This window comes from Fusarium graminearum, chromosome 4 (assembly GCF_000240135.3).
Source record: "Fusarium graminearum PH-1 chromosome 4, whole genome shotgun sequence".
NCBI classification, from domain to species: Eukaryota; Fungi; Ascomycota; class Sordariomycetes; order Hypocreales; family Nectriaceae; genus Fusarium; species Fusarium graminearum.
Window position 1 is genome coordinate 7,545,798 of NC_026477.1, and position 27,095 is coordinate 7,572,892.

Consider the following 27,095-nt stretch of genomic DNA (forward strand, 5'->3'; position numbering starts at 1 on the left):
TGGATGATTACCAGATCAATTCAATGTGACCAAGTGGTAGACAGTGATGCTGCAAGAAACAAGTGAATTCGGGGAGATATGACTGGCAATTAAATATGGTTCAAAACTACGAAAGTGATCATGATCCAGAAAAATCACTCGGCTACGTTGATATCAATGGATCAACGGACTGGCTTTCCGTGACACCCTCGGATACCATCAACTTTATTATACAACTCGCCAAAGATAAAGCCCAAACATCAGCTTGGGATATTAAGACATCGCAGCCGATATCGGCGGACTTCTCTCTGCTATCTGGTATGGCTGACTGGGACTGTGACAACTGCTATGTCGAGCCTCCATCATCTGATTCAGTAACCAGAGTGAAGAAGTGGGTGTCCGGCTACAACAACGATGAAACCTTAGGCGCGAGAGAAGTCCTGATCTTGGTTAACCGAGAGTCAGATAGCCTTGTCGCATCCCTTCAGCCTGCCAGAATACCTCTTATAATTGGCAGTGCAACAATTTGGACTCGAAAAGTCTGTCTACAAGGACCATTAGGTAAGTAGCCATACTCAACAGTTGGTTCAAAACTAAAAGGATTACTTTAATATTGCAGCCCCTGGTACATCTGGATCTTGGGTAGTTGATAGAATATCAGGAGCATTGTGCGGGTCAATTATCATTGTCTATGACGGTGAGCCATATGCACTCATGATGACTGCCCAAACGCTCCTGTCCGACATCAGAGCATATTCCAGCATGGCTGTCGATGAGACAATATTTCCAACAGTGTCTGAGCCAATGCGGAAAGAAGTTGAAGAATTACAACCATTCGTCAGAAACGCCATTTCAGGGAAGTCCTCTCTAGAGGTCAGTATCACTTGAGAAAGCTATAAAACATGGAATTGACGTGAGAACAAGGTTGACAGTACGAGCGATGACCACGATAGTGGTACCAATTACTCACCACCCAGTTCAGTCAGCTCTACCACATCCAGCATCTTCAAATACGACGTGATAAACAGTCGAACGTACCAAACCGTACAAGGCAAATATTGGGCGCCAACCGATCAAGTATCACTTAACGCGATGGAAGTATTCTACCACACGGCCTTTCTTGTTCTTAGAAGCAAACTCTATCTCGCACCACTTGATGCAAACCAGGTCCACAGCGTCCTCGACATAGGGACAGGTTCTGGAACATGGGCCATGGATTTTGCTGATGATTGTCCCGAAGCGGAGGTTATCGGCATAGACATTTCACCGATACAGCCAATATTTGTTCCGCCCAACCTTCAATTCGAGATTGATGATTTCACAAAAGAGTGGACGTTTGAAGCAAACTCCAGAGATTTCATTCACATGCGATTCCTAGGTGGAGGTGTTTCCGATTGGCGCTCTCTTTATGAAAATGCGTTCAGGGTCACTAAACCTGGAGGGTGGATTGAAACACATGAATTCGATCCCAGGTTTCATAGTCAGAACGACTCTATCGTGCATGGCAGCGCGATAGCCGCGTGGGGTAGCATTTTTGAAGAAGGATGCAAGAAACTTGGTACATCCTTCATCCCGATTCCTTCAAAGGTCCAACAGGAGCATCTTGAAGCAGTGGGATTTGTTGATATTCAATCCCAAACAATCAGGGTTCCTGTTGGAAGATGGGCTAAGGAGGAATACATGAAGGAAATCGGGACTTTTGCATTGGGGAGCATCACGAGTGATATACATGGATGGATTAATTTCATGACTTATACTTGTGACTGGAAGGAGGACGATATAAGGGAGTATTGCGTGCGGTTACGCGAAGAGCTTGCAACTAAAACAACGCAGTTGTATTACTACCAGCAAATTGTTTGGGGTAGAAAGCCTCACGACTGAAAATAATACATGATTTCTTTATTTCTCCGACTTCGGTTCTTATGTCTCGGTTTATAGACACTTGTTGTTACTTACATTTGACTTTGCTACGGCGGACTTGCTTCATTACAATGACTGAACGGATTTGAAGTGTCTCTGCGAGGTGCTCTCGATGTTAAGATTGCGATGGCGACTGTCAGACTTGGTCTGGAGATCTTTCAAACGACAACCAATGAGTTATATACAAAACGCAGTTATTGTAGTATAAAGAAGCTCGGTCATGATCTAGTAGTTGTATCGAGATAGACTCAGCCCCCTACTAATGTAATAGCCATTTGTGTAATTCCTGGGACTGTTCGATGTTCTTCACATCCTACATAGAATAAAATTGGTAGACATAAGATTTCTCCTTCTGACGTTAACGGGTGATTTATATACATTTCGGACTTCTTTGGATGTCCGAGACGCCGGCACGTATTCCACAATAGGCTTGGTAACGAGCAGAGGAACTACTTACCGTATGACTCGAGTTTCAGGGATGCGAGTCTCTTCCAAAAGTTAATTTGAAGTCACGTGGAACATAGGACCAATAGCGGCTGTCCTATTTTATCAACGTTGTCCATCTGAAACCATGGGAGCGGAGATTCGATTACAAATTAGCAACTTTGAGAACAAACAAACTGTCCACCGCCACAATAGCGTCGGCTACTATCTTCCTCCGAGCTTCCATATATGCATAAGAGTCTCCATCTTTCTATTTTACCCTGATTCGTATCCATAATGGTGAATATATTGGCTGGCCTGATGTCGGCACCTATTAAAGCCAAGAGCCTTGCCTGAGTTGTCGAGAATCTACTATATAAACCGATAATCACCGTCTATCTTGAATCTGCACCACAACGAACATATTCTCCTCAATTTCTGAATAGCACAATAAAAACCCTCACCAGAACATCGCCTCAGCAGCAAATATGACTAATTGGGTATCTTTCACCAAAACATGGCACAGCAAGCCTTATGCTACCATCGATCCGACTCGCCCCGAGCTCAATGCTGCTGGTAAATTCGTAGCTATCACAGGCGGTGGAACAGGCATTGGCAAGTCGATGGCCGTTGCTTTCGCCCAGGCTGGAGCATCAACAGTTGCAATTTTGGGGAGACGCCTCGATAGGCTAGAAGCTGCGGTGAACGACATTGCTCAAGCCTCCGGTGGTAATACAAAGGTCATATTTGAGACCGCCGACATCAGCAAACGCGACAGCGTTGACACTGCAGTGAAAAATCTCGTTAACAAAGCCGGTGGTGCTAATGTTGATGTCCTCATCTGCAACGCTGGATATTGTCCCACCCCAGGAACTCTTCTTGGGTCCGAAGAAAACGACTTCCGTCAAGGTCTCGATCTAAACATCATGGGAGCTTTCAACACCCTCCAGGCTTTTGCACCTGTGCTTGCTACCAACGCCTACGTCTTCAACACTTCAAGCGGCTCCGCACATATCAAGCCTGTACCCACCATCTGGGCGTATGCAACAGCGAAACTTGCAGCCATCAAGATCTTCGAGTATTTCCAGATGGAGAACCCCGAATTACATGTTGTTCAGATCCAGCCTGGCGTCATCATGACTGAGATGACTGAGGGGTCTGGTATCGCGGACGCTGCACCAGACGATCGTAAGTTTACCCAAAGTCCTTTACTTTGAATAACCGCTCACAAATGATGTTTTTTTAGCTGCTCTCGCGGGTCAACTTTCTGTCTGGCTTACTTCACCAGAGGCAAAGTTCCTCAAGGGCAAGTATGTTTGGGCAAACTGGGATGTTGATGAGCTCAAGGCTCGCGCCGACGAGATTCAAAACAGCCCTACACTTCTGAAGCTCTGTCTTGACGGTGTGGCTATGTAATTAGAAATAGAAATCAGTTAAGATAGAGTTAGAGATATAGACTTTGTATATCATGGCAACTTTCACCGCTTCCTGATACTTACCACCGAACCTGATATGTGACAACTCCAAGTCAAGGTTAACTACCATGTCAGTTTAGAAATTAGACGAAGGGAATTCCTGGATAAAAGTTGGTAAAGAATGTGCGGACCACTTGGTACATGGTAATTTTCAGCATCGGAGTTAGCGGGCTTTTGTTTAGATGTCCGTCTTACTAGCCTCGAAATGCCGGCCTATTGGAGATCAGCAACTAGGGAGGGGAAATATCCAGGCGATTTGTTTCCGACAATTCCGATTTCTTAATGAATCAAGTCAATCTCTTCAAACACGGACCTGAAGAAAGATCTGATAATTAATTCCCCACAGTTCAACAAAGTCGACAGTCGTTTAACGACACACGTGATACAAACATGGCAACAACTCGATATCTAAAGACCCTTCAGGCTGGAGATGTTTGTTTTCCCCTCACTTGATTCCAGGTTGCTAGGATCATGTCTGACCTCAATAGAATCTCAAAATGGATCTTCTTGTTGACCAAGACTCAGAGAAATACTCGGCAGTTTGTACCTATGATGGGACCCTGGGAGGGGAGCCTTTCTTCGTTCCCCCACACTGGCACAAGGTTATAACTCAGATGTGGAGTTGGCCAAGAACCGTTACTAATTCTGTACATAGTATCATGATGAGCACATTACTGTCCTGGAAGGTCGAATGACTATAACTCTCGACGGAAAGGCAACTGTCGCGACTCCAGAGACCGGAACTATGTTTATTCCTCGCTGGTCTGTTCACAGCTTCCGCGGGTTCCCAGGCGAGAAGACTGTCTTTGAAGAGAGGAATCAACCGTCTGGCGAATACAAGGCACTGTTAGTTCCCCCGTCCCTGCGTAAAAGCTGGACATGCTTGCAATGGATACTCTTATAACAAGTGATAAACAGGTTCTTCAACGATGTATTCCAATGTGGAAAACCTCCAAACCTTTGGCTTGCACTTAGGGCGGCCTTTGACGGCGATTTATATGCCAGTTTGCCATTTGGTAGCAAAGTCATCGATCAATTGGTAAGTTTGAATGTTGATGCAAGCACAAAACGGCGCTTACTAAGAGGTATTTCTAGTTTATTTCAGTTTTTGGGTTTGTGGCCAAGTTATTTGCACCTGCAAAACCCAAGACCCTCTAGATGACTCCGGTATCTAGTGCTAGCTTGAAAATATTTAAGATTATGGTCGGTTCAACGAGCGGCAGTGCAAAAAGAAACTGATTGCTTTGAGACAATGTGGTTGTGTCGCTCCTGCCTCCAGTAGCTAAAGTGTCTTTAATAGAACCAAACACGGGACAATTTACTTGAGCCACGTTTCAAAGCTCAATGACCACATCAGCAAAACATCTACAGACTACTCCCTTGCATACTGAATTCTTAAAATCCTCCTTTGTAACAGACCCACGATATTAGAATTCCCTTTAAGGATGGATGACTGGACATAGGGAAATGGGAGCCTAAGGCTCACACGCTGGGAATTCAGGGGCGCATATATAACTACATAGTAGCGAGGAAAGCTCACAATTGATTAAAAGAGGATAGTCCAATACTACTTCGTATCTATTTCAGTATATACATTGCTATCTCCGTACTCTGTTCAGATGCCCTCTCCAATCTTGGGCAAGTCGAATTGGGCAAACACATTGTTCTCCGCCTCTTCAAATTCCCTCAATATTGTCTCCCTTCTCCGCTCAGACCGGACTTTTATGCAAGCCTTAAATGGCTTGGGCATAACGATAGTACCTTCGGTGTAGCCCGTCATCGGATCAAGGTTCATTGCCACAGGCCGTCCTTGCGCATCCTTTGGAGCAGAAATGTCAAAGGCCCAAAGCACCTTGGAAAAGGTAGTGAACAATGATCGCTCGGCGATCTGCATTCCTGCACAAATCCGACGTCCAAAGCCGTACGCATAATGATCTCGCTTGTTTTCATCTGCAGTATTGGCATATCCCTGTGCTAGCTTTTGCATTCCCTTGTAGTGGTCTGGGTGGAATTCTCCAGGGTGTTTAAATTTGTTAGGATCTGAATGGAGTCCGGTGACATTGGCGATAATCGTGGCCCCCTTGGGCAGTAACTTCCCATCGATCCAGATATCTAAGTGTTAGGTAAGTAGGTGACATTTAAAACCAGAAGGGCGGGCTCCTATACCTTCGAGTACTTTATGGGGGAACGAAATAGGTGTAGCTGGGCGAATGCGCTGTGTCTCTTTCATGAGTTGGTTGATATATGGTAACTTGGCGAAGTCATCCCAAACCGGGGTCCGTTCATCGCCAACTACCATATCGATTTCGGCGTGGGCTCTCTTGAGACAGTCGGGATAAGCGCAGAGCATTTGTATCAATGTGATCAGTACTGAGGAAGTGGTATCTGTTCCTGCGTCCAGAACGGCTCCTGTCAAGTACATGAGTTCATGAAGCGAGAACTCGTATTCCTTATTGTCAAGACACCTATCGGCGAAGGTGTCTCGCGGGGCCTTGGTTTTCCGGCGCTCTATCACCGATTCAAGAATATACATATAGAGCTTGTCACTTGCTTTTCCCAAGTTTGTACACAAAGTAACCCAATTACCCAAGATCCGCTCGGGCACGAGTTTGAGGAACGGGAAAACATCGACTGGAGGTAGTCTTCCTGGGGCGATAAGAGACGTGGCTTGGGCGGTGATTTTGGTGATTGCTGTCAAATGAGGGGTGTCGTGGCTCGGAGTCCGTATTCCATAAGCTAGATATTTCAGTGGAGTGTTCTTTCCGTGTGTTCTGACAGACTCACTCGTGCTCATTGTGAAACTATTAGCATATCTATGGGCATGGTGTGGAAAGTTATCCGGATCCACCATAAGGTCTCGGATCAGTTGGGTCGCTTCTGCGTTGATGATACGCAAGTGACTCCTGTCGATGGCAGGCTCTCCAAAATATTGATGTAGCAACTTTTTAGAAATGCGGTACATTGGAGCGTCCGGTTGCTGGAGAAGTATGAAATGGCCCCCGAAGACGAGCTTCTCAAGACCATAGACAGCTGGTCTACCTGCACTAATAACGCTTCTTCTTTCAAGTATTTCTTTGACAAGTCTTCGATTGGAGAGCACAATAGTTGTTGTCGAGCCGATTTTGAAAGAATACATGTCCCCATATTGCTTGGCCCACTCGGCTAGCTTGAGGTAACCCTTGCGAGTGGGCATCTGATGCAGATTCCCGATGATAGGTAAGGTTGGCGGCCCTTGATAGCCAAGTTAGATTGACTGCGCAAACAAACAGTAAAGAAGACCTTCACGCACCTGGAGGCAAATGCTTCCCTCGCCTGCCTGGGACAGTCAGTAGATAGAGCACTAAAGCTCCGAAAAGCGCCCAAAGCGAGAGCGTGACGTTGTTGTAAGCTGTCATTATGATTATGTCTTTTGACGATATACCAAAATTCATAGACGAGTGTATTAGCACTTTTATTCTTTGGCAAGTAGATGTGGAGCGGCCTATTGAACAATTCACCGAGCATCTCGGGCTAATCGGGGAACTGCTTGATAAGGCCAGCCACGAAAGCCTGGGACCTCAAAGCATAGGTCACGGACTTTAGGAGCTCTAGAGTTCCCGAGAAGGAAGTCACATTTATTATTATGTCTCGATTTACGGATACCTCATACGAACAGGCTAGAGAACCCTGTGTTGGGGTCCATAGTTACGACCAATATGGAGTCAACTGACCAGGTCAACTTCGATGAACCCAGTACCAAATCTTCATGGGTATTGCAAGCGGCAATGTGAATGCAATCACAGGATGCCACGCGTCACCAGCGGCTATACAAGCAGGTGGTGCAGCAATGCAGCACGCGTTGGTCGTTAATAAGCGAGCCTTGCCCGAATCCCGCCGGGGCAGTGCGTTTCAAGTTTGGATGGATTTGCAGCAACAGCGAGTTGGGAAAGCCAGTGCCCTTGCCAAGCGTATCAATATACCTTCTCCTCGCTCACTATCACAATTTCTGCGGCAGTCCACACATCTAATAGAATAGCTTTGATGTCATGGCGTCGATTCGACGAGTTATCACTCAATCGTTTAGTAAATATCTTGACAAATATCTCAGAAAATATTTCCTCTTTGCCTTGAACAGGCTGCCATGCGTAAATGTCAGTTGCCCGAGGTGTTAGGCGAACTTCAGAAGGCTTGATTGTAACCCAAGCCTATTGTCTAGACTCATTAGCTAAAACAGCAACAAGTCAGGTTCCACGCCCAAAACGGATTTGTCGGGGATGACTATAGATGTAGCTATGCAACATGATCTTGCACAACACAATGGACTGCTGAGCAGGTCTCACAGTGATTTTGTATTGTGCGAGATTAGGGTTGCGTTTATGCCCTACTTTGTATGACTCTCGATGCAGGGCAGCCGAAGGCATATTTTGTTTCAAGTCGTACTAACCATCAAATGAACTGTCCAGCATATATGATCCCTATCATGATACCACAATAGTGAGCTCTGAGAAGCAGAAGGTATAATGCTATGAATTTCTGATTTGTCATAACAATGACCTCAATTACAACAGATCAAAAGCAACTTGCTCCGATTGGTCACCGATGTTCTCATCCCAAACTTCAAGAACATCACCTGCACGACTCAGCAAAAAAAAAATTAAAAAATTAATTTTTTTTTAAAGAAAACATAAAGAAAAAAGATACAGCAGCGGGGATTCGCTGGTCATCACCGACCCAACTACTAATCCACTGGCCAGTCGCTTGACTATGAGAGAGGATAGGATCCCCAGTTCTATGTGGTTCACTTGCGATGCGCGACTCGCCAGGCTGATCTTATCGTGACTCTGCTGCCTGTCGCTCTATAGACCTTAGGACTGCAAGAGGACGAGGTTGTCACTGTTGAAACACTTAGGCGCAAGAGTAAGTGATTAAAAAACTAATAGAAAAATAAAAATAAAAATAAAAATAAAAACAACATATAACAGATAGATAGAGAATCGAGGATGAAGCCTGCGGATAATCAAGAACTCAGTATCTTTATTCCAATATAAAAAGGATTAGTTGTCATCATCTTTCTCGTTATATTTCCCCCTGATGCTTTCTAAAATGAGCCCACTTACGACTTATTACTTGCTGAAGGCCTGGAAGGGTCGTTGCTAAAAACACCGGTTCTTGAGTAACCACAACTGATGTACAGAGTAAGGTGGAAAGGTTCCGTTTGGACCAGGGTCCGCCTTTTACGATCCCTGCTCGGGTACATCCTCGGGTAAATCTATGCCCGATGTCGAGTCACATGATGCTACGCCACATCCACTTGTGGCTGCAGCTTCCGACGATGAAGAAGGAAGGAACCATCAGCATACAAAGACATCATCTACCTTCCATTTGATACCAGGATACCTGGATAGGTATAAAAGCCAAATAAGCAAGCTTTTCAGCATACCCAATAATTAGCCCAACTCGGTAAAGCTAAGGGCCCGAAAGGGACGCCGGTGCTAACAACATTGGTACTTAAGTAACCACATCTGAGGGAGACTGATTGTGGTTAGGGGACGCAGGGCGACAGTCACATTTTTTGCTCACTTACATAAAGTCTTTTTCTATTGTGGAATGATGGTGTAAGAGAGTGGCCGTGGATTACTTGCGAGGTACCGCCGCACTAACATCGTGAGGTACTTGCCTCCTTCCTCCCGTCTGGCTCAACGGTCAAGATTTGTCTCCTGGAGAAAAGATTCTAGCTCAAAGATACTGTCCATTCAACTATGAAAGAAGCTCTCCAAAGACTCAAATAATCCTAGGTCACCCCCCCAAGAAAAGGTAGTATCAAAAGCATATTGTTCTGCCCAGATAAACGGAACTAGTTTGATGAATTTCCGACCAACAACTGTCTCACGCATGATGGACACCAACTGCCTTGGATTGTACCGGTAGCGGACAGTGGAGTAAGTACTTCTTGTCTGCGACCATATGCTCCTTACCTCTTACATTCTCCGAAACTAGAGCCTACAACAATCAACTACACACTGCTGCAACTGTGTAAGCTGTCTAGCATATAATACCTACTAAATTACCACAAGATGAGCTCTGACAAGCAAAAAGGTATACCGTCTTTCCATCGTCATTTGTCTCACAGATTTGAGCAACAGGGAAACTATTTCGACTGTGCACAGGGAGTCACGATGTATCACGAAGCTATGAAAGCTGCCTAATTTTCCGCACAAGTTAAAAGAGAAGGGAAGGATAGACACCCTCTACAGCGAACCGTCAGAGTGGGAGGATGGATGAGGAAGACTTGAACTTTCTCCAAAAAAACTCCTTGAGCAGGGACATCTAAACGGAATAACCCATGACAGTGTTATCGTAACAAGCGTTACCGTGTCTCAATAAGAAGAATTGTTCGTTATCTAATGATCACCATGCCAAGTGAATATACCACCTATAGGCTGCCGTTAACAAGTTGATTCAATGCGGCATTTTGACGGCGTCCGGTACTCAGGTGGCCACTGAACACACTATTAGCGTTGCTACTGGGGAGTTCTAAATTCCTCGTTCGGCTCTATTTATCCTTTCTGTTCCTCCTGCCTCTGTTTTATCGGGGGCTATTGGGTTGATGAGTCAGAAATGATAGAGGTATCATTTCAACTGCACAGCCTGATATATGACAACAGACCAAAATTCACTTGCCCCGCCGTCTACTTAAACTCTCATCGCAATTGCTGAAAGGGCTCCTATATCATTCAGGCAAAAAGGGAAAAAAACATATAACAGCGGGGATTCGCTGGTCGTCACCGACCCAACTACTAATCCGCCGGTTAGTGGCTTGACTATGGGAGAGCGGACGGGATCCCGTATTTTCCACTACCTTTGGTCGTATGTACGAGTCTCTCAAGTAGCACAACCTATATTCATTTGACATCTGACTGTCGTGTGACTGATTGTACTGGCACGGCTTTGAAAATGGGACCTGATCAATGAATGTTGCTTATCGCCGCCGCCCAGTCGTTCTCGGCCTGACTTGCTCTAGTAAATGGGGAAAATCTTCCAGCGAACTCAGATATGTAATTTCGGATGGCAACATACCATTGGGCAGTATAAGAAAGGCCCATATCACAGAATACCTAAACTATTAACACGCTAACAGATAACTTAATGCATCTATACTATAAGAAGACACAATCAATTTTACTGCTAACTAGATCGACCCGTGAGATGTATTTAACATGCATCATCTTGCTAGCCATCCTTTGCTAAGTATTTCATGACCAGTATTTAGAATATCCTCTTCCTCTCACATTTCTCATTTCGAATAATGTATTAATTTGTAGAGACATCTTCTTTGGCTCTCAGTTACGGTCATCAAATCATCTGCCCTAATTACCTTCTTGAGTGTACTGGAACATTTGGTTGCCGTTTCACCAAACCATCCGTCGACTCTTATGAGTTTATACACAACGGGCACAACAACAACGACCTTTCCATCTATCACCATCGGCATCAGTGCAGTTGAGACCTCAACCACTTCCAGTGAGGCTGCAACATCCTCTACCGCTACAGCTGCTCCAGACAGTATTTACTCTGGAAGACTATTACTCAAGAAGCGAAGCAAATGCACTTTGTAAAGATTGTCGTCAATCATGCATCGCAGATCTCGATTGCAAGGCCTCCTGATTTACAGTGGGGTTTGCTTTTTGTACCATCAGTCTGTTTCAGAATTTTTTATGGCTGGTAAATCAAGCGGCTTCTTTTACAATAGGGGCTATCTTGCCAAGAGGTAGGGAGTGCATGGACTTAGAAATTCCATGTATTTCTTCTACTGTGTGGGCGTCTGTCGCATCTAACTATCAGCTTATATTAAGTCTATCAGAACCTGGAAAAGTCTAATTTAGACTTGTCAACGTTTATAATCTTAAAAAGTGGCTACATATTCGTCAAGAGATTCTCCGACCACTCGGCGACGCGAGCGCGAAATATGCACGGGGCTCGCATAGAGACAAACATGTTTGAGAACCATCTGACAGGGGGACTGTATGTTTTTAGCGCAAAGGTTACACTCTATTTGCAGAGGGTTACATTCATCTAACTGACTTTGTTTCGGAGCTTCGCGCCGCTTAACCTTATCACATGGCTGTCGTGGAGAAAAGGAGCGTGAACCTCCGCACCCGCTTCTGGAAACAACAGGGTTTACAGATACAAGTTGGGTAACACAACAATTCCAGGTGAAGATAACGCAGCGACAATAGAGGCATCAACCACATAGTAAAAGTATATATGTGAGAGCCAATAAGCTTGAAATGCCATTGTTTAACAGATATTGACCCAACTGTCATATAATGAAGGACCATGAGTTGTTTCACATGGAGGGATATCTTCCGTCGCGGATTGATTGTGAGCACATCCTGGGATGACTTGCCTCCGACATCTAAAAGGGAAATAGACAAGGCTCGTTCCGTCCGAAATCGACCCCTGCAAGGCTGCGCCCTATCTCGCTTTCTCCAAAACGTCCAATGTAGCACCCAAACAGGCCATCGGTCCTTGGCCATTTTGGACTCCCTGTTGGTTGGCAATACCTCCAATTGGTATATGAATGCGACCATTGCCGTCTTTTTCGGGTTCACAGCCAAGGAGATTCTACCCACGACCTTTGCCAATCACTGACTGGGCATTCGTCATCATGGTTTCGTTTCGTTCTTCATGGCTTCTGGCCATAGCATCTCGTGAGTTTGAACCCTTATGCTTCGACAGCTTCAGACTAACGACATTTACAAGTCACTCAGTATGTGGCTGGACAGCAATCCGCACCTACTTCTTTGACCGACGCAAACACCGGCATCATCTTCGACACATGGAAAGCACCTAGCATGACCTTTGGTTTCACTTTCCCTGCAGATGGACAGACCACCAACGCCGATGAGTTCATTGGATATCTTGTAAGTCAATGTCTGATAAATCTTTTTTCTCGTTTCTGACTATAACAGAACTGCGCCACTCCCAAAGGCAAAAGCACCGGATGGTGCGGTCTCTCCTATGGTGGATCCATGACAAACTCCCTTTTGCTCTTTGCCTACCCTCACGATGGTGAAATTCTCACCACCTTCCATTGGGCTAGCGCACAGGTCGAGCCAGTCCAATACAAGGGCAAAGCCACTCTGACTCAGATCTCTTCCAAGATCACTGATGATGGCTTCACTCTTATCTACCGCTGCCAGGGATGTACTTCCTGGTCCCAAGACGGCAGCTCCGGTCGATTGGCGACTACCTCTACCGTCGCCGTTCTTGGTTGGGCACACAGTCTCACGAATGCGATAAACCCTGAGTGTCCCGCTGAGGCCCGCATGCTTCAGCATGAAACCCAGAGCATCTTCGGTGGCCAACTTACCAGCAACGCCTTCAATTCCAAGTATGCTGATTGGGCTAAGCTTGCCACCAAGGTTGTCAAGGGCGACTGCGACGGTAGTGAACCTACTGCCACTGCCACCGGTGAGCCTACTCCCACAGCTGAACCCACCGGTAATCCCGTCCCCAACGAGACGTACGATTACGTTGTCGTTGGTGGTGGTGCTGGCGGTCTCCCCATCGCCGACCGTCTCAGCGAGGCTGGCAAGAAGGTTCTTCTCATCGAGAAGGGTCCTCCATCAACTGGTCGCTGGGGAGGTACCCGTAAACCAGACTGGCTCAAGGGCACGGACCTGACTCGCTTCGATGTTCCTGGTCTATGTAACCAGCTTTGGGTCGACTCTGCCGGTATTGCCTGCCCTGACACCGATCAGATGGCCGGATGTGTTCTCGGTGGCGGTACCGCAGTTAACGCTGGTCTCTGGTGGCGTCCCACCCCAGAGGATTGGGACTACAACTTCCCCGATGGCTGGAAGGCTAAGGACATGGCCAAGTACGAACAGCGTGTCTTCTCTCGCATTCCTGGTACAATGGTCCCATCTATGGATGGTAAGCTCTACCTTGACCAGGGTTTCAAGGTTGTCGCTGGAGCACTCAACAAGGCTGGTTGGGGTGAAGTCAACGCTCTTAAGGAGCCAACCGCAAAGAACCATACTTATACACACCCACCCTTCATGTTCTCCGGAGGTGAACGTGGGGGCCCTCTTGCTACCTATCTCGTCTCCGCCTCCAAGCGCAACAACTTCAAGTTATGGACCAACACCCAGGTCAGGCGTCTCGTTCGCTCTGGTGGTCACGTTACCGGCCTTGAGGTCGAGCCCTTTGCTGGGTCTGGCTATGCTGGTACTGTCAAGCTCACTCCCGAGACTGGTCGTGTGATCCTTGCAGCTGGCACTTTTGGTAGTGCCAAGATTCTCCTTCGCAGTGAGTTTTTTCTTGTCCGCACGCTGTCGGAATTCGCTGCTAATCATGCTTCACAGGTGGTATCGGCCCAGAGGACCAGCTCGACATTGTCTCCAAGTCCAGCCGCGATGGCAGCTCCATGATCAAAAAGGACCAGTGGATTAACCTCCCTGTCGGCTACAATCTCGAGGACCACACCAACGTAAGTGCAAATGACAGAGTGACTAAAGTATTAGGCTAACAATATGACAGACCGACGCCGTTATCAAGCACCCTGACGTTGTGTTCTATGACTTCTACGAGGCCTGGGATACCCCTAACGCTGGTGATAAGAGCAAATACCTGGGTTAGTATTCACATTCTTCTGCAACTTGACAATGAAGACTGACTTGGACGTAGATGCGCGCTCCGGCATTCTCGCCCAAGCTGCTCCCAACATTGGTCCAATCATCTTTGACGAGATTCGTGGTGCTGATAACCGCGTCCGCTCCATGCAGTGGACGGCTCGTGTTGAAGCCAGTCTCGGCGAAAATGATACAAGTAAGTACCACTTGACTGTCAATGCGAGATATGAGACAAGCCCTAACTCGTGCATCAGAGGCCATGACTCTTAGCCAGTACCTCGGCCGTGGTGCAAAGTCGCGTGGCCGTATGACCATCACCAGTGCCCTCAACACCGTCGTCTCCGGTAACCCCTTCCTCAACGACCCCGAAGACAAAAAGGCTGTTGTGAAAGCCCTTGACAACCTTCGTAAAGCTCTTTCTGGCGTGAAGGATCTCGTGTGGCTCCAACCCGCTCCTAGTGTCAGCTCGCAGCAATACGTCGACGATGTAAGTAGTCCATCAACTGTTCACGTCCTGGTCTAACAGTATATACAGATGGTCGTCTCGTGGAGTAACCGTCGCGCCAACCACTGGATTGGAACTAACAAGATGGGCAAGGATGACGGTCGCCAGGGTGGTACTGCTGTCGTTGATCTTAACACCAAGGTCTACGGCACGGACAACCTCTTCATCACTGATGCATCCATCTTCCCTGGTATGGTCACCACTAACCCTAGTGCCTACTTTGTCACCGCTTCCGAGAAGGCCAGTGATGCCATCCTTGCCCTTCCTGTCTCCAAGGCCCAGGAACCGTACAAGCAGTGTGGTGGCACTGAGTGGAATGGTAGCATGCAGTGTGGCAAGGGATACTACTGCAAGGCTCTGAACCCCTTCTACGGTCAGTGCTACCCTGAAGGTAAATAGGTTCTGTGTTAGATGAACAACTTTATGTATATACTTTTACTATAGTTTCGTATATAGGATAGTAGATTTTATGTCAAGTATATCTATAAGACTGCGATCCTCCCAGTTATGCACACACCTGAATGCTAAGATCAACCACATATGTCTATGGCATTTAGTACACAAACATTTGTGTGGGAATAATTGTTCCCTACAAGAAGCTTAGACTGTCCCCAACGTGAGACTTGCAGAATAGTGCACTGAGCTACTAGTATCCAAAAATGAAATTTTAAAGTGGCGTTTTCCAGTTGAAACAAAATTCAAACGACTGTATAGTGTCTTCCAGGGCATAAGACTATAAATCAGGCTGTCAACAAGTTAACCACCTTGCGGCATTGCTTGTAGCGTCCTGTATCCAGGTGGCCACAAAACGCCCAAGTCTCGGTCGTGGAATTGATATCACGTCTTGGGCGTTGTAGTCTAGTCTAGGATGCAAGTGATCGAATCATTCCAATGGTCCATGTCTCAGTCATATTTGAACGATGGAACTACTCACGCCCTGCACTCAGGTAGCCATACAACGCCCAAGTCTCATCTATGAATCAGTATCACATTCTGGACCTCTTGAATGATCGGGCTACTTATGGTCTTGTGCTCATCGCTACAAAGCAACAATCCAGAACTGTCTGTAATTTCTCTCTATTTATCTTTCAATTAAATAGTTTGGTTTCTGTAGAGTCTGATTCGTTTGGCGCTACTAGCGTCCGTGCACATCACTCACTATCTGCTCTAGATTGTTGAAGAATGGTGTGGATGCGGCTGTGACCAGGGTTCTTTCAGCTCGCCCAAGGTGTTCTGAGACACCAAATTGATCTAGATCGTCCCCCTTGTCCACTTTCATAGCCGCTACGGTTGTCTTTGTAAATCCTTATAAAGAGACCATCTTGCTCTCGATAGCAATCGACATTCAAATGCCATTCATACAATCACACTTCTTGAATAATTATCATTCAACTTCGAACCATTCACCATGGGCGTTGGCGCGTATCTCCAGATTCTCAATGGCACACCATACACATTTACCAATACCAATCGAAGCAATACCGGATACCAAATGAACTCATGGGATCCAAGTGCTTCGATCCCTCCGGGTACGTAACGCAGTCTCTCTATTTACCAAAGTCCAAATACTTCGCTGACACCGGAATTAACTCAAGACAGGTGCTTCCGACTTCTCATACTTTGAGTTTGACGAAGGTGTATTCGTTAACGAAAGCAACACACAAGTCACTTCTACTTATGCAATCGGCGAAACGGGACGCTCTTTTAGCATCCGAGCCGAGGATGATCCTCCAAGATTGTATGCCAGGATCGATGGTTTTTCGACTTCTGCTATGCCAGAAGGCGAATGGCTCGCACTTGAATTTGTCCATAGCGGTGGCAACCCCTTCGTGCTGAGCGGTACTATCAAAAACATGTCGACTACCTTTCAGCCGCCTGACTGGATGCACCAAAACCTGAACACCTTGGGCAATTTGCCCTTGAAGAGAATATGTATGCCAGGAAGTCATAGTGCTGGCATGGGTGTTCTCAATCCAGTTGGTACAGCGCAAGAGAACTACGCGTCGGGCACTGGCTCTCTGCTCAAAACCCAGCCAACCACTATCTACCAACAGCTTGTAAACGGTTCTAGATTTCTTGACGTCAATCCGGTTATGGTTGCGGAGGGTGACTTCAGAGCTGGCAGTTTCCCTACAAACCCGCCTGTTGACGAGCATGGTTGTTGTGGTCAAAGCATGAGCGATATTATTTCTGACATCAACAAATTCACTCGACAGTATGCCGAGTTGATTATTCTGGACCTTTCTCATGGTTATGATGCGACAAATGGCTATACCGACCTGTCGGTCAGCCAGTGGTCTACACTGTTCATTCAACTGACCCAAAATCTGTCTAATCTTGCGCTGATCAATGCAGATTACACAACAGGGCGGGTTTTCAACAATACCCTGAACTCATTCATTGGCAGTGGGACAGCCTCTGTGCTGGTCTGCCTTGATGTGGGCGGCATGTCGCCTGACCCATCATTCCAGGGCAAGGGTATATTTTCCCAAGCAAACCTACTCACGAATAACGTATGTTCCAACACTACCAATGTGGATAGCCTTGATATAGATCTGCTCTCCAAGCTTGAGAATTATCCGACAGATTCGAGCGGTCAAGTTATTGATCAACTCCAACTTGTATCATGGATCTTGACACAAAGACATCCCGACTCTGGAATCGAGGCCCTTGCCAACCAAGCAAATTTGAACTTATTCAAAAATATCATTGGATTCTGCTCGGCGTCTGCCTTTCCCAATGTCATCCTGGTGGATTGGCTTAAGAACACAAACACGGCGGCGCTGGCTATGGCTATCAACAATAAGGTGTACGGGAACGCTAACTCTGGAAATATCCCATCTCCCACGCAACAATACGTCTCATCTCTCACTGTTCAGACATCCGGTGACTCGGATTTCTTTCCGCTTGGCACTTGCGTGGACGAAAGTGGACGACAGGGGAGTCCGGACTGCAATAATAGTTTCAGTGGAGACTACACTTATGTTGTAAAGACTTTTACCACGAACCCATCCCAAGCCATCACCGGATTGAGCATTCACATTACTGGCTATAAAAACTCTTGGCTGGGAGGAGATATGGCTAATGACGCTGGCGGCGACTTCCGGTATGTGGTCACTTCGCAAGATTTGACCTTGCCCACCAGGATCAGTAATGTGCAGCTGTGGAGATCTCCCGATGATCCTGTTACCCTCGCTGATGCAGTTGGATGGGATGGAATCAGCACCGACATTAACCATGGGAGAAGCGGCGCGTATCTGTATCTTGTTTGGAAGAATGCTCGTGTCTGAACATGACATGAAACCAAGAACAGTGTAGATTGAGAGCTTGTCACAGTTACTCTCACTGGGTTTTCCCACAGTTTGGTTTATGAATTTATTGGTGTGAATCATCGAGTTCTTGCTACGTGCATGGGGGCCAACCTTCGTATTATTGGGTTACCGTTGAAATACTGTGCATACAGAATCTAAAACACCACCAAGTTTATTATATAGCCTATAACTGAGCATAGTTTGCTTGAACGTGTACCAACCACTCAGTAGCCTATAACTTGTTTGTAATTTGTTAATATGACCTGTAGATTTAGAAATCAGCTGTTGCTGCCCAAGGCTGATATGTGATCTTTTCACATGACTTACTCCATCCGAAACCGGAATCAACCGATACTTTCTCAGCCGTCTAGAACCCTTGGCACAATTTAGTTGTTCATTCAATTGGTTTGTGTCACTCAAAAGTGGTAACCCTCGCGAATCCCTAAAAGGAAAATCCACAACCCTGGCCCTCACGATTGGCCATACTAATCCCTACAGCCTTGGCACCTTGGATGTGACAGGGGCACAGCAATATTGATGGCGCAGCATTGCTACGCCGTACGAGGCTGAGACTCGAGACAATCTCAAACAATTATAAAGAGACTACAGTTCTCCACCTGTGTCATATCGGGACATCATTTATCGCATCAATGGCAACTCAACATGCAGCCATTGACGACCAAATCCAGCCCATGGCTAGGCATCCACCTTGACAGGGATACATATGCACCAGGTGACACCATCACCGGGTTTGTCTACCGAACAACACCTATTTGTACCATAGACGCTGAGGTATCATGCTATCTCCACGGACGGGCTTCAGTCGTTTCTGGTCTCGATCCAAGGCTCGATTCAAAGTTCACCCTCCTTACATGCAATAGCGGCGATAACATATTATTCCGTGGACCGCTTTACACTCACAACAACAAAATCGAGAGGTGGAATTTCAGCCTGGAAATCCCTACTTGTGCAGACTCAACAGCGAATACGGGCATCACACTCGCAAGCTATATGCCCACAGCAGCAACAGATCACCAACTGCCGCCCACATACTCACTTTACTCGATGAATGTCATTGGCGTGTTTGTTGAATACTTTGTGTCCGCGAAGATACTGTTTTACGAGCGCGATGAGGTTCAGAGAGTGCAAGCTTGGCATCCCATCAAACTAGTTCACTACTCTCCAAATCCGCCCATCGCAGACTTTGCGGTCAAGGTACGGCGGTATCCTGGGAATGTGAAGAGCTCCCGCTTAATTCCCGGAAGGCAAGACGAAAAATCTTCGCTTTTTAGCTGGGCCAAACGGTCATCTAGTCGACCCAGCGATCCAACATTCACATTCGAACTGGTATTTGGGTTTCCGACGAGAATCCAGCTAGACAACCAGACACCAATACCATTGCGCCTAGCTGTTTTTCCAAACTGGGGCGAAACTTCTGACATTTTGAAGAATTTGCCGCAGAAATTTAAATTACTCCTTATGAAGGTTTCGCTCGTTACATGTACTAAGGTCATAACCCGGCATGGAACAGAAAAGTACTATACAAAAGCTGTCGACCTTGGCGTTTCAAATGCAATGGACGACCTACAGGATGAAATACAAATTCCATGCACCAGTAGTTGGGAACCAGTTGATGTTGGAGAAATGATAGATCTTCGCATCACATCAGCAGGAATCACTTGTGGATGGAAGGAAGAGCAGTTTACGCCATCATTTCGAACTTACAACATGACTGTAACACACAAGCTGCGGTGGGATATCGAGTTCAAAGTCGCGGGTGACACTTTGTTTGTCAAAGGAGAGGCAAACGTACTTTTGCTTAGGTCCTGTGATGAACGGGAGCAGAGTACCAGGGGGCTTGGAGTATCAGAGGTTGAGGAGGACGATTCGTGGATCAGACCACCACCAGAGGATGACGCACCACCGTCTTTTGCTGATGCAGTGGTGATGGGTAGGAGAATAGACAATCAAGAGACATGACTTTATGTGTAAAAGCGTCCACAGGGAAATGGCACGTAGAGCACTGAATGCTTGGGGTATAATATGGTGTACTTCTAGCATTTGACTTGCTAAATAAATTGATACGTTTCTACTTTTCGGTCTTTATCTTCTAAGTAACCAAATAAACTCTTCCTTCAAACGGCGATAAAACAGCAGTCTTTTCCTTCCCAGAGTGCGTCGACATTATCGGCACAAGCTTTATATCCTTTCCACTGTGAACACCCAGCTCTTCAGAAGTCGGGGCACTCCACGCCTTATTTTCAGTCGTAAAATTGAGAACAACAGCTACCTTGGATCCATCTGCAAGTGACTCTTTAACAAAAGCATAAATGTCAGGATCATCCTGTCGAATAACCTTGTAATCTCCGTAAACCGTGAGATCAGGAAACTCCTTTCGGAAACTAATAGCTTTCTTCCAGAAGGAAAGAACACTTTGTGGGTCGTCTAGTTGAGACGCGACATTGACTTCTTGGGATAGAGGGTGAGCTTGCATCCAAGGCTTTTTGATGGGTAGTCCAGCCTTTTCAGCGGCTTCTGAGAATCCTCCGTGCTTAGAGTCGCTCCAACAGATGGGGATGCGTGCATGATCTCGAGCTAGGTGCTGCAGAGCATTGAAAGCCTTGTCAATTTCTTGCTCATCATTGTTGGAGCGCTCTTTGACAATGTCTAGGAACTGATAGCTCTCGATATCGACGTAATTCTCCAGAGGGTAACTCTCTTTTGGAGCATTCACTGAACCAATCTCTTGGCCCTGGTAAACATATTGTGTACCGCTCAGGCAAGACTGAAGCAAAGCCAAGAGTTTGGCTCCTGCCACTCTGTACTGGGGACTGTCGTTTGTAAAACGTGATACAGAACGAGCTTGATCGTGGTTCTCCATAAAGACTGTCGTCCAAGCATCTGTCCCATGGATCAAACTCTGTGTTCTACCAAAAGCGTCCTTTAGTTGAGGAAGAGTATAGTTTCTGGGTGTAGTCTCATATTTATGAGTCTTTCCGAAACCAACATCGACAACATCAAATTGGAACACCATGTTGAGCTGCTTCTCCTTGGCGCTGACATATCGCAAGACACGCTCTAGGTCTGGTGTATGAGGAAGTTCGCCGACAGTGATGGCACCGTATCGTTCAAGAACCTCGCTCATCTCGCTGAGAAACTCGTGCATTCGAGGACCGTTGCAGTAGAGTAGGCCAGCAGGTTGGTATTCGGCTTTGAGGTCGACGATAGGGGCGTCAGGGAAGTCTTGGATCTTGGAGTACATGTTGACGGTATCGACACGGAAACCGTCGACGCCTCGGTCAAGCCAGAATTCCATGGAGGAAGCGTAGATGGCTCTTCGGGTCTCTGGGTTCTCCCAGTTGAGGTCGGGTTGCTCCTTAGCAAAGAGGTGTAGATAATACTCCCCCGTTGCCTCGTCCCATTCCCAGACACTGCCTTTTCCAAAGTTGGAGCGCCAGTTGTTGGGAGGGAGACGTTGGCCATCGGGTGAGTACTTGGCTGGTCGCCAGATGTACCAGTCGCGCTTGGGGCTGTCCTTGCTAAGTCGTGACTCCTCAAACCAAGCATGCTTGTCAGATGTATGGTTGATAACAAGATCGAGCATAATCTTCATGCCCTTTTCGTGAGTCTTGCGGATCAACTCTTCCATGTCTTGGAGAGTACCATAGGGAGCATAGACATCTTCGTAGTTGGAGATGTCATAGCCCATGTCAACTTGTGGGGAATCATACATGGGGCAGACCCAGATAACATCAACACCCAAGCTGGAAATGTAATCAAGCTTGGATATGATGCCTTGGAGATCTCCCATGCCATCGCCGTTGGAGTCGCAGAAGGATGCAGGGTAAATTTGGTAGATGGTGGCCTGCTTCCACCACTGCTTAGTGCGCTTGTTGACAGTCATTGTAAGGAGAAGTAAAGATAATGATGAAGAGATGTTGCTGTTTGAGATTGATTGTGAGGTCCGAGTGATTTATACCATCTGGCTATAAGATGGGCATACTGTAACCCACAATCATGTGTTTCCCCATGATTAATTCACCCATGTCTAATTCCCCCGCGTTGGTCGGACCGAGGAGATCGTGATGAGAGGCGAGCCAATGAAGCAACAAGCTAGTTGTCTCAGAGGTTCTCGAAGGGTGGTACCACAGTCTGATTGGTGCAACCTCGGACCGACGACTTGTCTCTGATATAATTGGTTCTTGACCGGTCCGACGAGACGAGTTCAAAGTCAAATGCCTCAAGTTTGCTTCTGAATGGTTACACCATGATCCACTGACTTCAGCCACAAACAGCTGAAAGCCAGGTTTCGATGCATCCCACATTCCCCATGATCTGCAGTCAACGACAAGACTCTCGGACCGACCCCAGACTTTTTGGTTGTGTCCCCATGGGGGAGGAGGGGAGATCATTGGACCCATGTTCACAGACGTTGAGCGTCTCCTGGTAGAAGCTAATTAAACGATAACTCGGGACTCGGAACTGTAGCTAACCTCGAACGAGACCCGGACCGACATAACAGTTCCGCATTGGCCAATGACATCCTCGTGTAACCTCTCTCGGCCAGGCCTAGACACGGCCATCCCCACGATTTGGCCCATCCACGCTAAGAAATCTGGCCGAGAATTGTGTCGTAGAAACTTGTTGTGTGCTTTTCGACATGTCTCAATTAAGTCGACAACCTCATTCTCTTCATCTCGCTTCGAGTATAAGATGTCAAGCATCGCTCGCTGAAATACCAATTCTCAGAACATCATCATCACTCACTCTTCTCATCTCTTTGATCTGAACATCTCATACTTCATTTCTTCAACATGTCTCCCGATTCAAAGGTTGACCATGGCATCGCGCCACACGTCCCAGCCGTTGTTGACGCCAACGTCGCCCATGAAGCTGCCGCCGCAACAGAGGCAGAGCAAAACATGGGGCTCGTCAAGTCTCTCAAGCTCTACAAGAAAGCCTGTCTCTGGTCTGTCTTCTTGTCACTCTGCATCATCATGGAGGGTTTTGACGTTGTTCTTCTCAACAACCTCTTTGCCTATCCTCCGTTCCAGCGCAAGTTTGGTGTCGAGCAGCCTGATGGTACTTATCAGTTGACAGCTGCTTGGCAGTCTGGTCTCTCCAACGGTACTCTTTGTGGTCAGATTCTCGGTCTCTTCATCAACGGTATCATTGCCGATCGCTTTGGATACCGCAAGACTCTCATCGGTGCTCTCATTGGATGCATCGGCTTCATCTTCATCATCTTCTTTTCCGAGACTCTGGTTCAGCTTCTCATTGGAGAGATCTTTATCGGTATTCCCTGGGGTGTCTTCCAGACTCTTACCACTACCTACGCCTCTGAAGTCTGCCCTACCCACCTCCGCGCCTATCTGACAACCTACGTCAACCTCTGCTGGGTTCTGGGACAGTTTATCGCCTCTGGTGTCCTCCGCGCCATGGTCACCCGCGACGACCAGTGGGGTTACAAGATCCCCTTTGCTCTGCAGTGGATGTGGCCCGTTCCTCTCATCATCGGCATCTACCTCGCCCCCGAGTCTCCCTGGTGGCTCGTCCGAAAGGGCCGCATCGAAGAGGCCAAGGTTTCCCTGCAGCGACTTACCGCCCGCAACACCGAGTCCGAGTTCAAGCCCGACGAGACGATTTCCATGATGATTCACACCAACGAGATGGAGAAGGAAGCTCAGGCCGGTACCTCATACTTTGATCTCTTCAAGGGCACTAGTCTGCGACGAACAGAGATTGTTTGCTGTACCTGGATGGTTCAGACTCTTTGCGGTGCTACTTTTATGGGATACTCTACCTACTTCTACCAGATGGCTGGCATGGCTGTTGAGAACAGTTTCTCCATGTCTCTTGGTCAATACGCCATCGGTGCTGTTGGCACTGTCTTTTCCTGGTTCCTCATGGGCTGGTTCGGTCGCCGCACACTCTACCTCTGGGGTCAGCTGGCCATGTGTGTCCTTCTTCTCACCATCGGCTGTGTCGCTTTTGCCGGAAAGGAGAACGTCGCTGCTCAATGGGTTATCGGATCACTTCTCCTCATCTACACCTTTACCTACGATTCGACCGTCGGCCCCGTCTGCTACTCCCTCGTCGCCGAACTGTCCTCGACCCGTCTCCGAACCAAGACCGTCGTCCTCGCCCGAAACACATATAACATTGTCGGTATCATGACCAACATCATCACTCCTCGCATGTTGAACCCTACTGCTTGGAACTGGGGTGCCAAGGCTGGTTTCTTCTGGGCTGGAACTTGTGCTCTGTGCGCTATCTGGACTTACTTCCGTCTTCCCGAGCCCAAGGGCCGCACTTATGGTGAACTCGATGTTCTCTTTGAGCGTGGTATCAGTGCTCGCAAGTTCAAGTCTACACAGGTTGAGCGACTGGATGCTGAGTTTGTTGATGTTACAAAGGAAAAGGCTTCTGCTGTTTATGTTGAGCAGGTCAAGAGCAACCAGTCTTAGATGATTTGTAGAATGAGTTATGATGGATTTGGTGTTTTCAGCCAGTTTAGCAGTTATTAGCAATGATATTACGTTTATGAGTACAATCAAGAATCAATCTCCCTAGAGTGATCCTCAAAGACAATGATCTGATGACATGAAATCAGCCTATTCTTTAGTGTGACAAGCCTAAGCAAGCCTCACTCAATATTCTCGTACTCAAGCGACAAAGAAATAAAAGTGGCAAGTTTATAAGGTGGGGTTGTCTAGCCATAACCTTTCTTAGCGTGATATATCTCGTGTCTGGCAACTCCGCATCTTGATCTCCAGCTCTCAACCTCTAATATTCCATCTTGTCACAATGAGCAACCGAACAACAAGAGCATGCGATCCCTGTCGTCTTAGAAAAGTCAAATGCAACGGCTCAGTCCCATGTTCTCAATGCGGCCATCTCAACCTTGCCTGCGTCTACTCGGCGCCGCCGTCAAAGAGAAAGCCTACGGTACGAGGACGGTTGGTAGCTCAGATACGCGAGGGTGTCTGCGTGCGACCTGATGATGCAAGGTCCAACTCGGGTTCCCCGCAAACTGACGACCCGTCACCTTCTTACATACCCACGAGCAATGGCACGCCATATACCCACGACTTCTTTATGGATCTCGTCAAGGAATATGAACGCGCTGTTTTCCCCGTCAATCCGATTATTCTGCCGTCAGAGGTTGTGACTGCGATTGAAGGGATGGAAAATAGCTTTGAAGATGCTGCTTTTGTGTACGCGTTTGCGGGGGCTACAATCAACTTGTCGCAAACAACGTGGAACCCTGACAATGATATACTTGCAAGGATGATGGATCTTTTGGGTCACGGTTTCAAAGCGCACAGACAAGCCGAATTAGGAGCTGGGTTCCTAAGTAAACTGCCAGTCAGCCCGAAACGCGTCATGACGTGCATATTTCTGGAGAATTCTCTCATGACGTTTGAGCGATTGGAACGAGGTCTTATGATGCTACGAGAAGCTGGAACGATGATACAGATGATGGACTTTGACCATTTAACAGATGGTTCACTAAGTAATCACGAAATCGCGACGCGACAACGGATGTATTGGGAGATATCAATCCACGAACGGTACCTGACAGTCATTGCAGGCTATCCAGCTCTATTGCCTCCGCTCAAGACTGGGCTCCCAATTATGGACTATGAGTTGCCGCCAGGGATAAACGAAGGCTTCAATCGGTTGATTGAGCTATTTAATGTGCTGGACGATGAATTCTTGACTCACTGGAGAGCTCAACAGAATCCATCGTGTACAGCACCTGAAATGACAGCTGAATGGATTGAGTATAAACAGGCTCAACTTGATCAAGATGAGATCAAAGTAGCCGAGGCGGACCACAAGTTAATATCGAATGGATATGGGGGTCTAACCGAACTTCAACACGCAGACCTGTTAATCACAAGACTCTGGATGAGAATCATGGTATGGCAACTTGCATTATCACAAGGTCTTTTACAATCCACACCACCACAAAATACGCATGAAGGTTTCTCGATGCACTTCCCCGCGCATCGTCTCTCAGCTCAACTTCGAAACCTGGTTGATCGACTAAAAAGCTTTGACAGTGTTGCGCTGCATGGACCGGGTATTTTGGCGAAGCTATTTGAGATCACTACCACTGTGGCTGATGTGTTGGCTTTGCCTACTGGTGCTGGGGGAGAGCACGATGCTGAGGCGCGAGTGGAAGATTTTCTGTTTCTTGTCACGTTTTTGTTGAGTTTTGATAGGATTCATCAGAATCAGAGGGATTATCTAAAGGAAAAGTTGAATGGATTGCAGGATGCTTCGGGGTTTGGGAATTTGGCTACGTATAATGCTGATGGGTGGTTGTCTGGATAAATGGTATTTAATAGATAATGTGTACGTTTATATCATGCTATTGATACTCTGTCAATTGCTCTACGCAACCCGAAGCATGTGAAGCATCTTGGTGATTGATCTCTATGACAGCGAATCTAATGGTGAGACATGTCCAAAAACGCAATCTGTCTGCCATATTGTAAATCAATAAATCGGATATTTATTTGTCTATTTTTTTTAAATTCTCTTTTTTTCTTAATAATATAAGTTCCTAGCGGTTCTGTCCTCTCAAAGACGGCATTGCGCTTTGGTTGATGTTGAAGTAAAGCCTTGACCCTACAGGGTATCCTGTGATATGATATCTATGTCTAGTCCTAACAGTTCTTTATTTTACACTTGAATAATACTCTCGCAGCATTTATTATCCCACGTGTCATCCATTTAACTTTCTTAACAATTATATTATGTTGTTTCATTTCGAACTATGTCACTATTTCGTGGTTCTCAACGCTTGAAGGCTGTCACATGATCTTGTTCATATTCTCACCAAACACATGGCGAC

At 46.8% G+C, this 27,095-nt stretch overlaps 11 protein-coding genes and 1 non-coding gene across 12 annotated transcripts; 8 read left to right on the top strand and 4 right to left on the bottom strand.

The window, feature by feature from the left end:
* Nucleotides 1–299: 299 nt before the first annotated feature.
* On the top strand, nt 300–1,860 carry FGSG_09089 (uncharacterized protein; the record flags this gene model as incomplete). The annotated part of the gene is made up of 3 exons (XM_011330401.1): nt 300–540; nt 599–852; nt 904–1,860. The coding sequence occupies 3 exons, from the start codon at nt 300–302 to the stop codon at nt 1,858–1,860; spliced, it is 1,452 nt and encodes a 483-aa protein (XP_011328703.1).
* Nucleotides 1,861–2,810: 950 nt separating this feature from the next.
* FGSG_09088 (uncharacterized protein) lies at nt 2,811–3,738 on the top strand (the record flags this gene model as incomplete). The annotated part of the gene is made up of 2 exons (XM_011330402.1): nt 2,811–3,510; nt 3,569–3,738. 2 exons carry the CDS (start codon nt 2,811–2,813, stop codon nt 3,736–3,738), a joined length of 870 nt encoding a protein of 289 aa, XP_011328704.1.
* A 556-nt stretch (nt 3,739–4,294) lies between these two features.
* Nucleotides 4,295–4,955, top strand: FGSG_09087 (uncharacterized protein; the record flags this gene model as incomplete). The annotated part of the gene is made up of 4 exons (XM_011330403.1): nt 4,295–4,399; nt 4,453–4,643; nt 4,716–4,836; nt 4,893–4,955. 4 exons carry the CDS (start codon nt 4,295–4,297, stop codon nt 4,953–4,955), a joined length of 480 nt encoding a protein of 159 aa, XP_011328705.1.
* Nucleotides 4,956–5,412: 457 nt separating this feature from the next.
* Nucleotides 5,413–7,192, bottom strand: FGSG_09086 (uncharacterized protein; the record flags this gene model as incomplete). Its single annotated transcript, XM_011330404.1, has 4 exons — nt 5,413–5,909; nt 5,964–6,533; nt 6,582–7,028; nt 7,087–7,192. 4 exons carry the CDS (start codon nt 7,190–7,192, stop codon nt 5,413–5,415), a joined length of 1,620 nt encoding a protein of 539 aa, XP_011328706.1.
* A 555-nt stretch (nt 7,193–7,747) lies between these two features.
* On the bottom strand, nt 7,748–8,197 carry FGSG_13512 (uncharacterized protein; the record flags this gene model as incomplete). The annotated part of the gene is made up of 2 exons (XM_011330405.1): nt 7,748–7,981; nt 8,117–8,197. The coding sequence occupies 2 exons, from the start codon at nt 8,195–8,197 to the stop codon at nt 7,748–7,750; spliced, it is 315 nt and encodes a 104-aa protein (XP_011328707.1).
* Nucleotides 8,198–10,529: 2,332 nt separating this feature from the next.
* On the bottom strand, nt 10,530–10,645 carry FGSG_20059. Its single transcript, XR_893048.1, has one exon. It is a non-coding gene; the product is annotated as a 5S ribosomal RNA (ribosomal RNA).
* A 1,799-nt stretch (nt 10,646–12,444) lies between these two features.
* FGSG_09085 (uncharacterized protein) lies at nt 12,445–15,379 on the top strand (the record flags this gene model as incomplete). The annotated part of the gene is made up of 9 exons (XM_011330406.1): nt 12,445–12,487; nt 12,540–12,704; nt 12,768–14,090; nt 14,147–14,271; nt 14,322–14,415; nt 14,469–14,576; nt 14,638–14,891; nt 14,949–15,291; nt 15,375–15,379. The coding sequence occupies 9 exons, from the start codon at nt 12,445–12,447 to the stop codon at nt 15,377–15,379; spliced, it is 2,460 nt and encodes an 819-aa protein (XP_011328708.1).
* A 1,031-nt stretch (nt 15,380–16,410) lies between these two features.
* Nucleotides 16,411–18,208, top strand: FGSG_09084 (uncharacterized protein; the record flags this gene model as incomplete). Its single annotated transcript, XM_011330407.1, has 3 exons — nt 16,411–16,447; nt 16,518–18,024; nt 18,142–18,208. The coding sequence occupies 3 exons, from the start codon at nt 16,411–16,413 to the stop codon at nt 18,206–18,208; spliced, it is 1,611 nt and encodes a 536-aa protein (XP_011328709.1).
* Nucleotides 18,209–18,892: 684 nt separating this feature from the next.
* FGSG_09083 (uncharacterized protein) lies at nt 18,893–20,256 on the top strand (the record flags this gene model as incomplete). Its single annotated transcript, XM_011330408.1, has 2 exons — nt 18,893–20,180; nt 20,234–20,256. The coding sequence occupies 2 exons, from the start codon at nt 18,893–18,895 to the stop codon at nt 20,254–20,256; spliced, it is 1,311 nt and encodes a 436-aa protein (XP_011328710.1).
* An 83-nt stretch (nt 20,257–20,339) lies between these two features.
* On the bottom strand, nt 20,340–22,133 carry FGSG_09082 (alpha-glucosidase; the record flags this gene model as incomplete). Its single annotated transcript, XM_011330409.1, has 1 exon — nt 20,340–22,133. One exon carries the CDS (start codon nt 22,131–22,133, stop codon nt 20,340–20,342), a length of 1,794 nt encoding a protein of 597 aa, XP_011328711.1.
* A 910-nt stretch (nt 22,134–23,043) lies between these two features.
* Nucleotides 23,044–24,696, top strand: FGSG_09081 (uncharacterized protein; the record flags this gene model as incomplete). The annotated part of the gene is made up of 1 exon (XM_011330410.1): nt 23,044–24,696. One exon carries the CDS (start codon nt 23,044–23,046, stop codon nt 24,694–24,696), a length of 1,653 nt encoding a protein of 550 aa, XP_011328712.1.
* Nucleotides 24,697–25,036: 340 nt separating this feature from the next.
* FGSG_09080 (uncharacterized protein) lies at nt 25,037–26,572 on the top strand (the record flags this gene model as incomplete). Its single annotated transcript, XM_011330411.1, has 1 exon — nt 25,037–26,572. One exon carries the CDS (start codon nt 25,037–25,039, stop codon nt 26,570–26,572), a length of 1,536 nt encoding a protein of 511 aa, XP_011328713.1.
* Between the last annotated feature and the right edge of the window lie 523 nt (nt 26,573–27,095).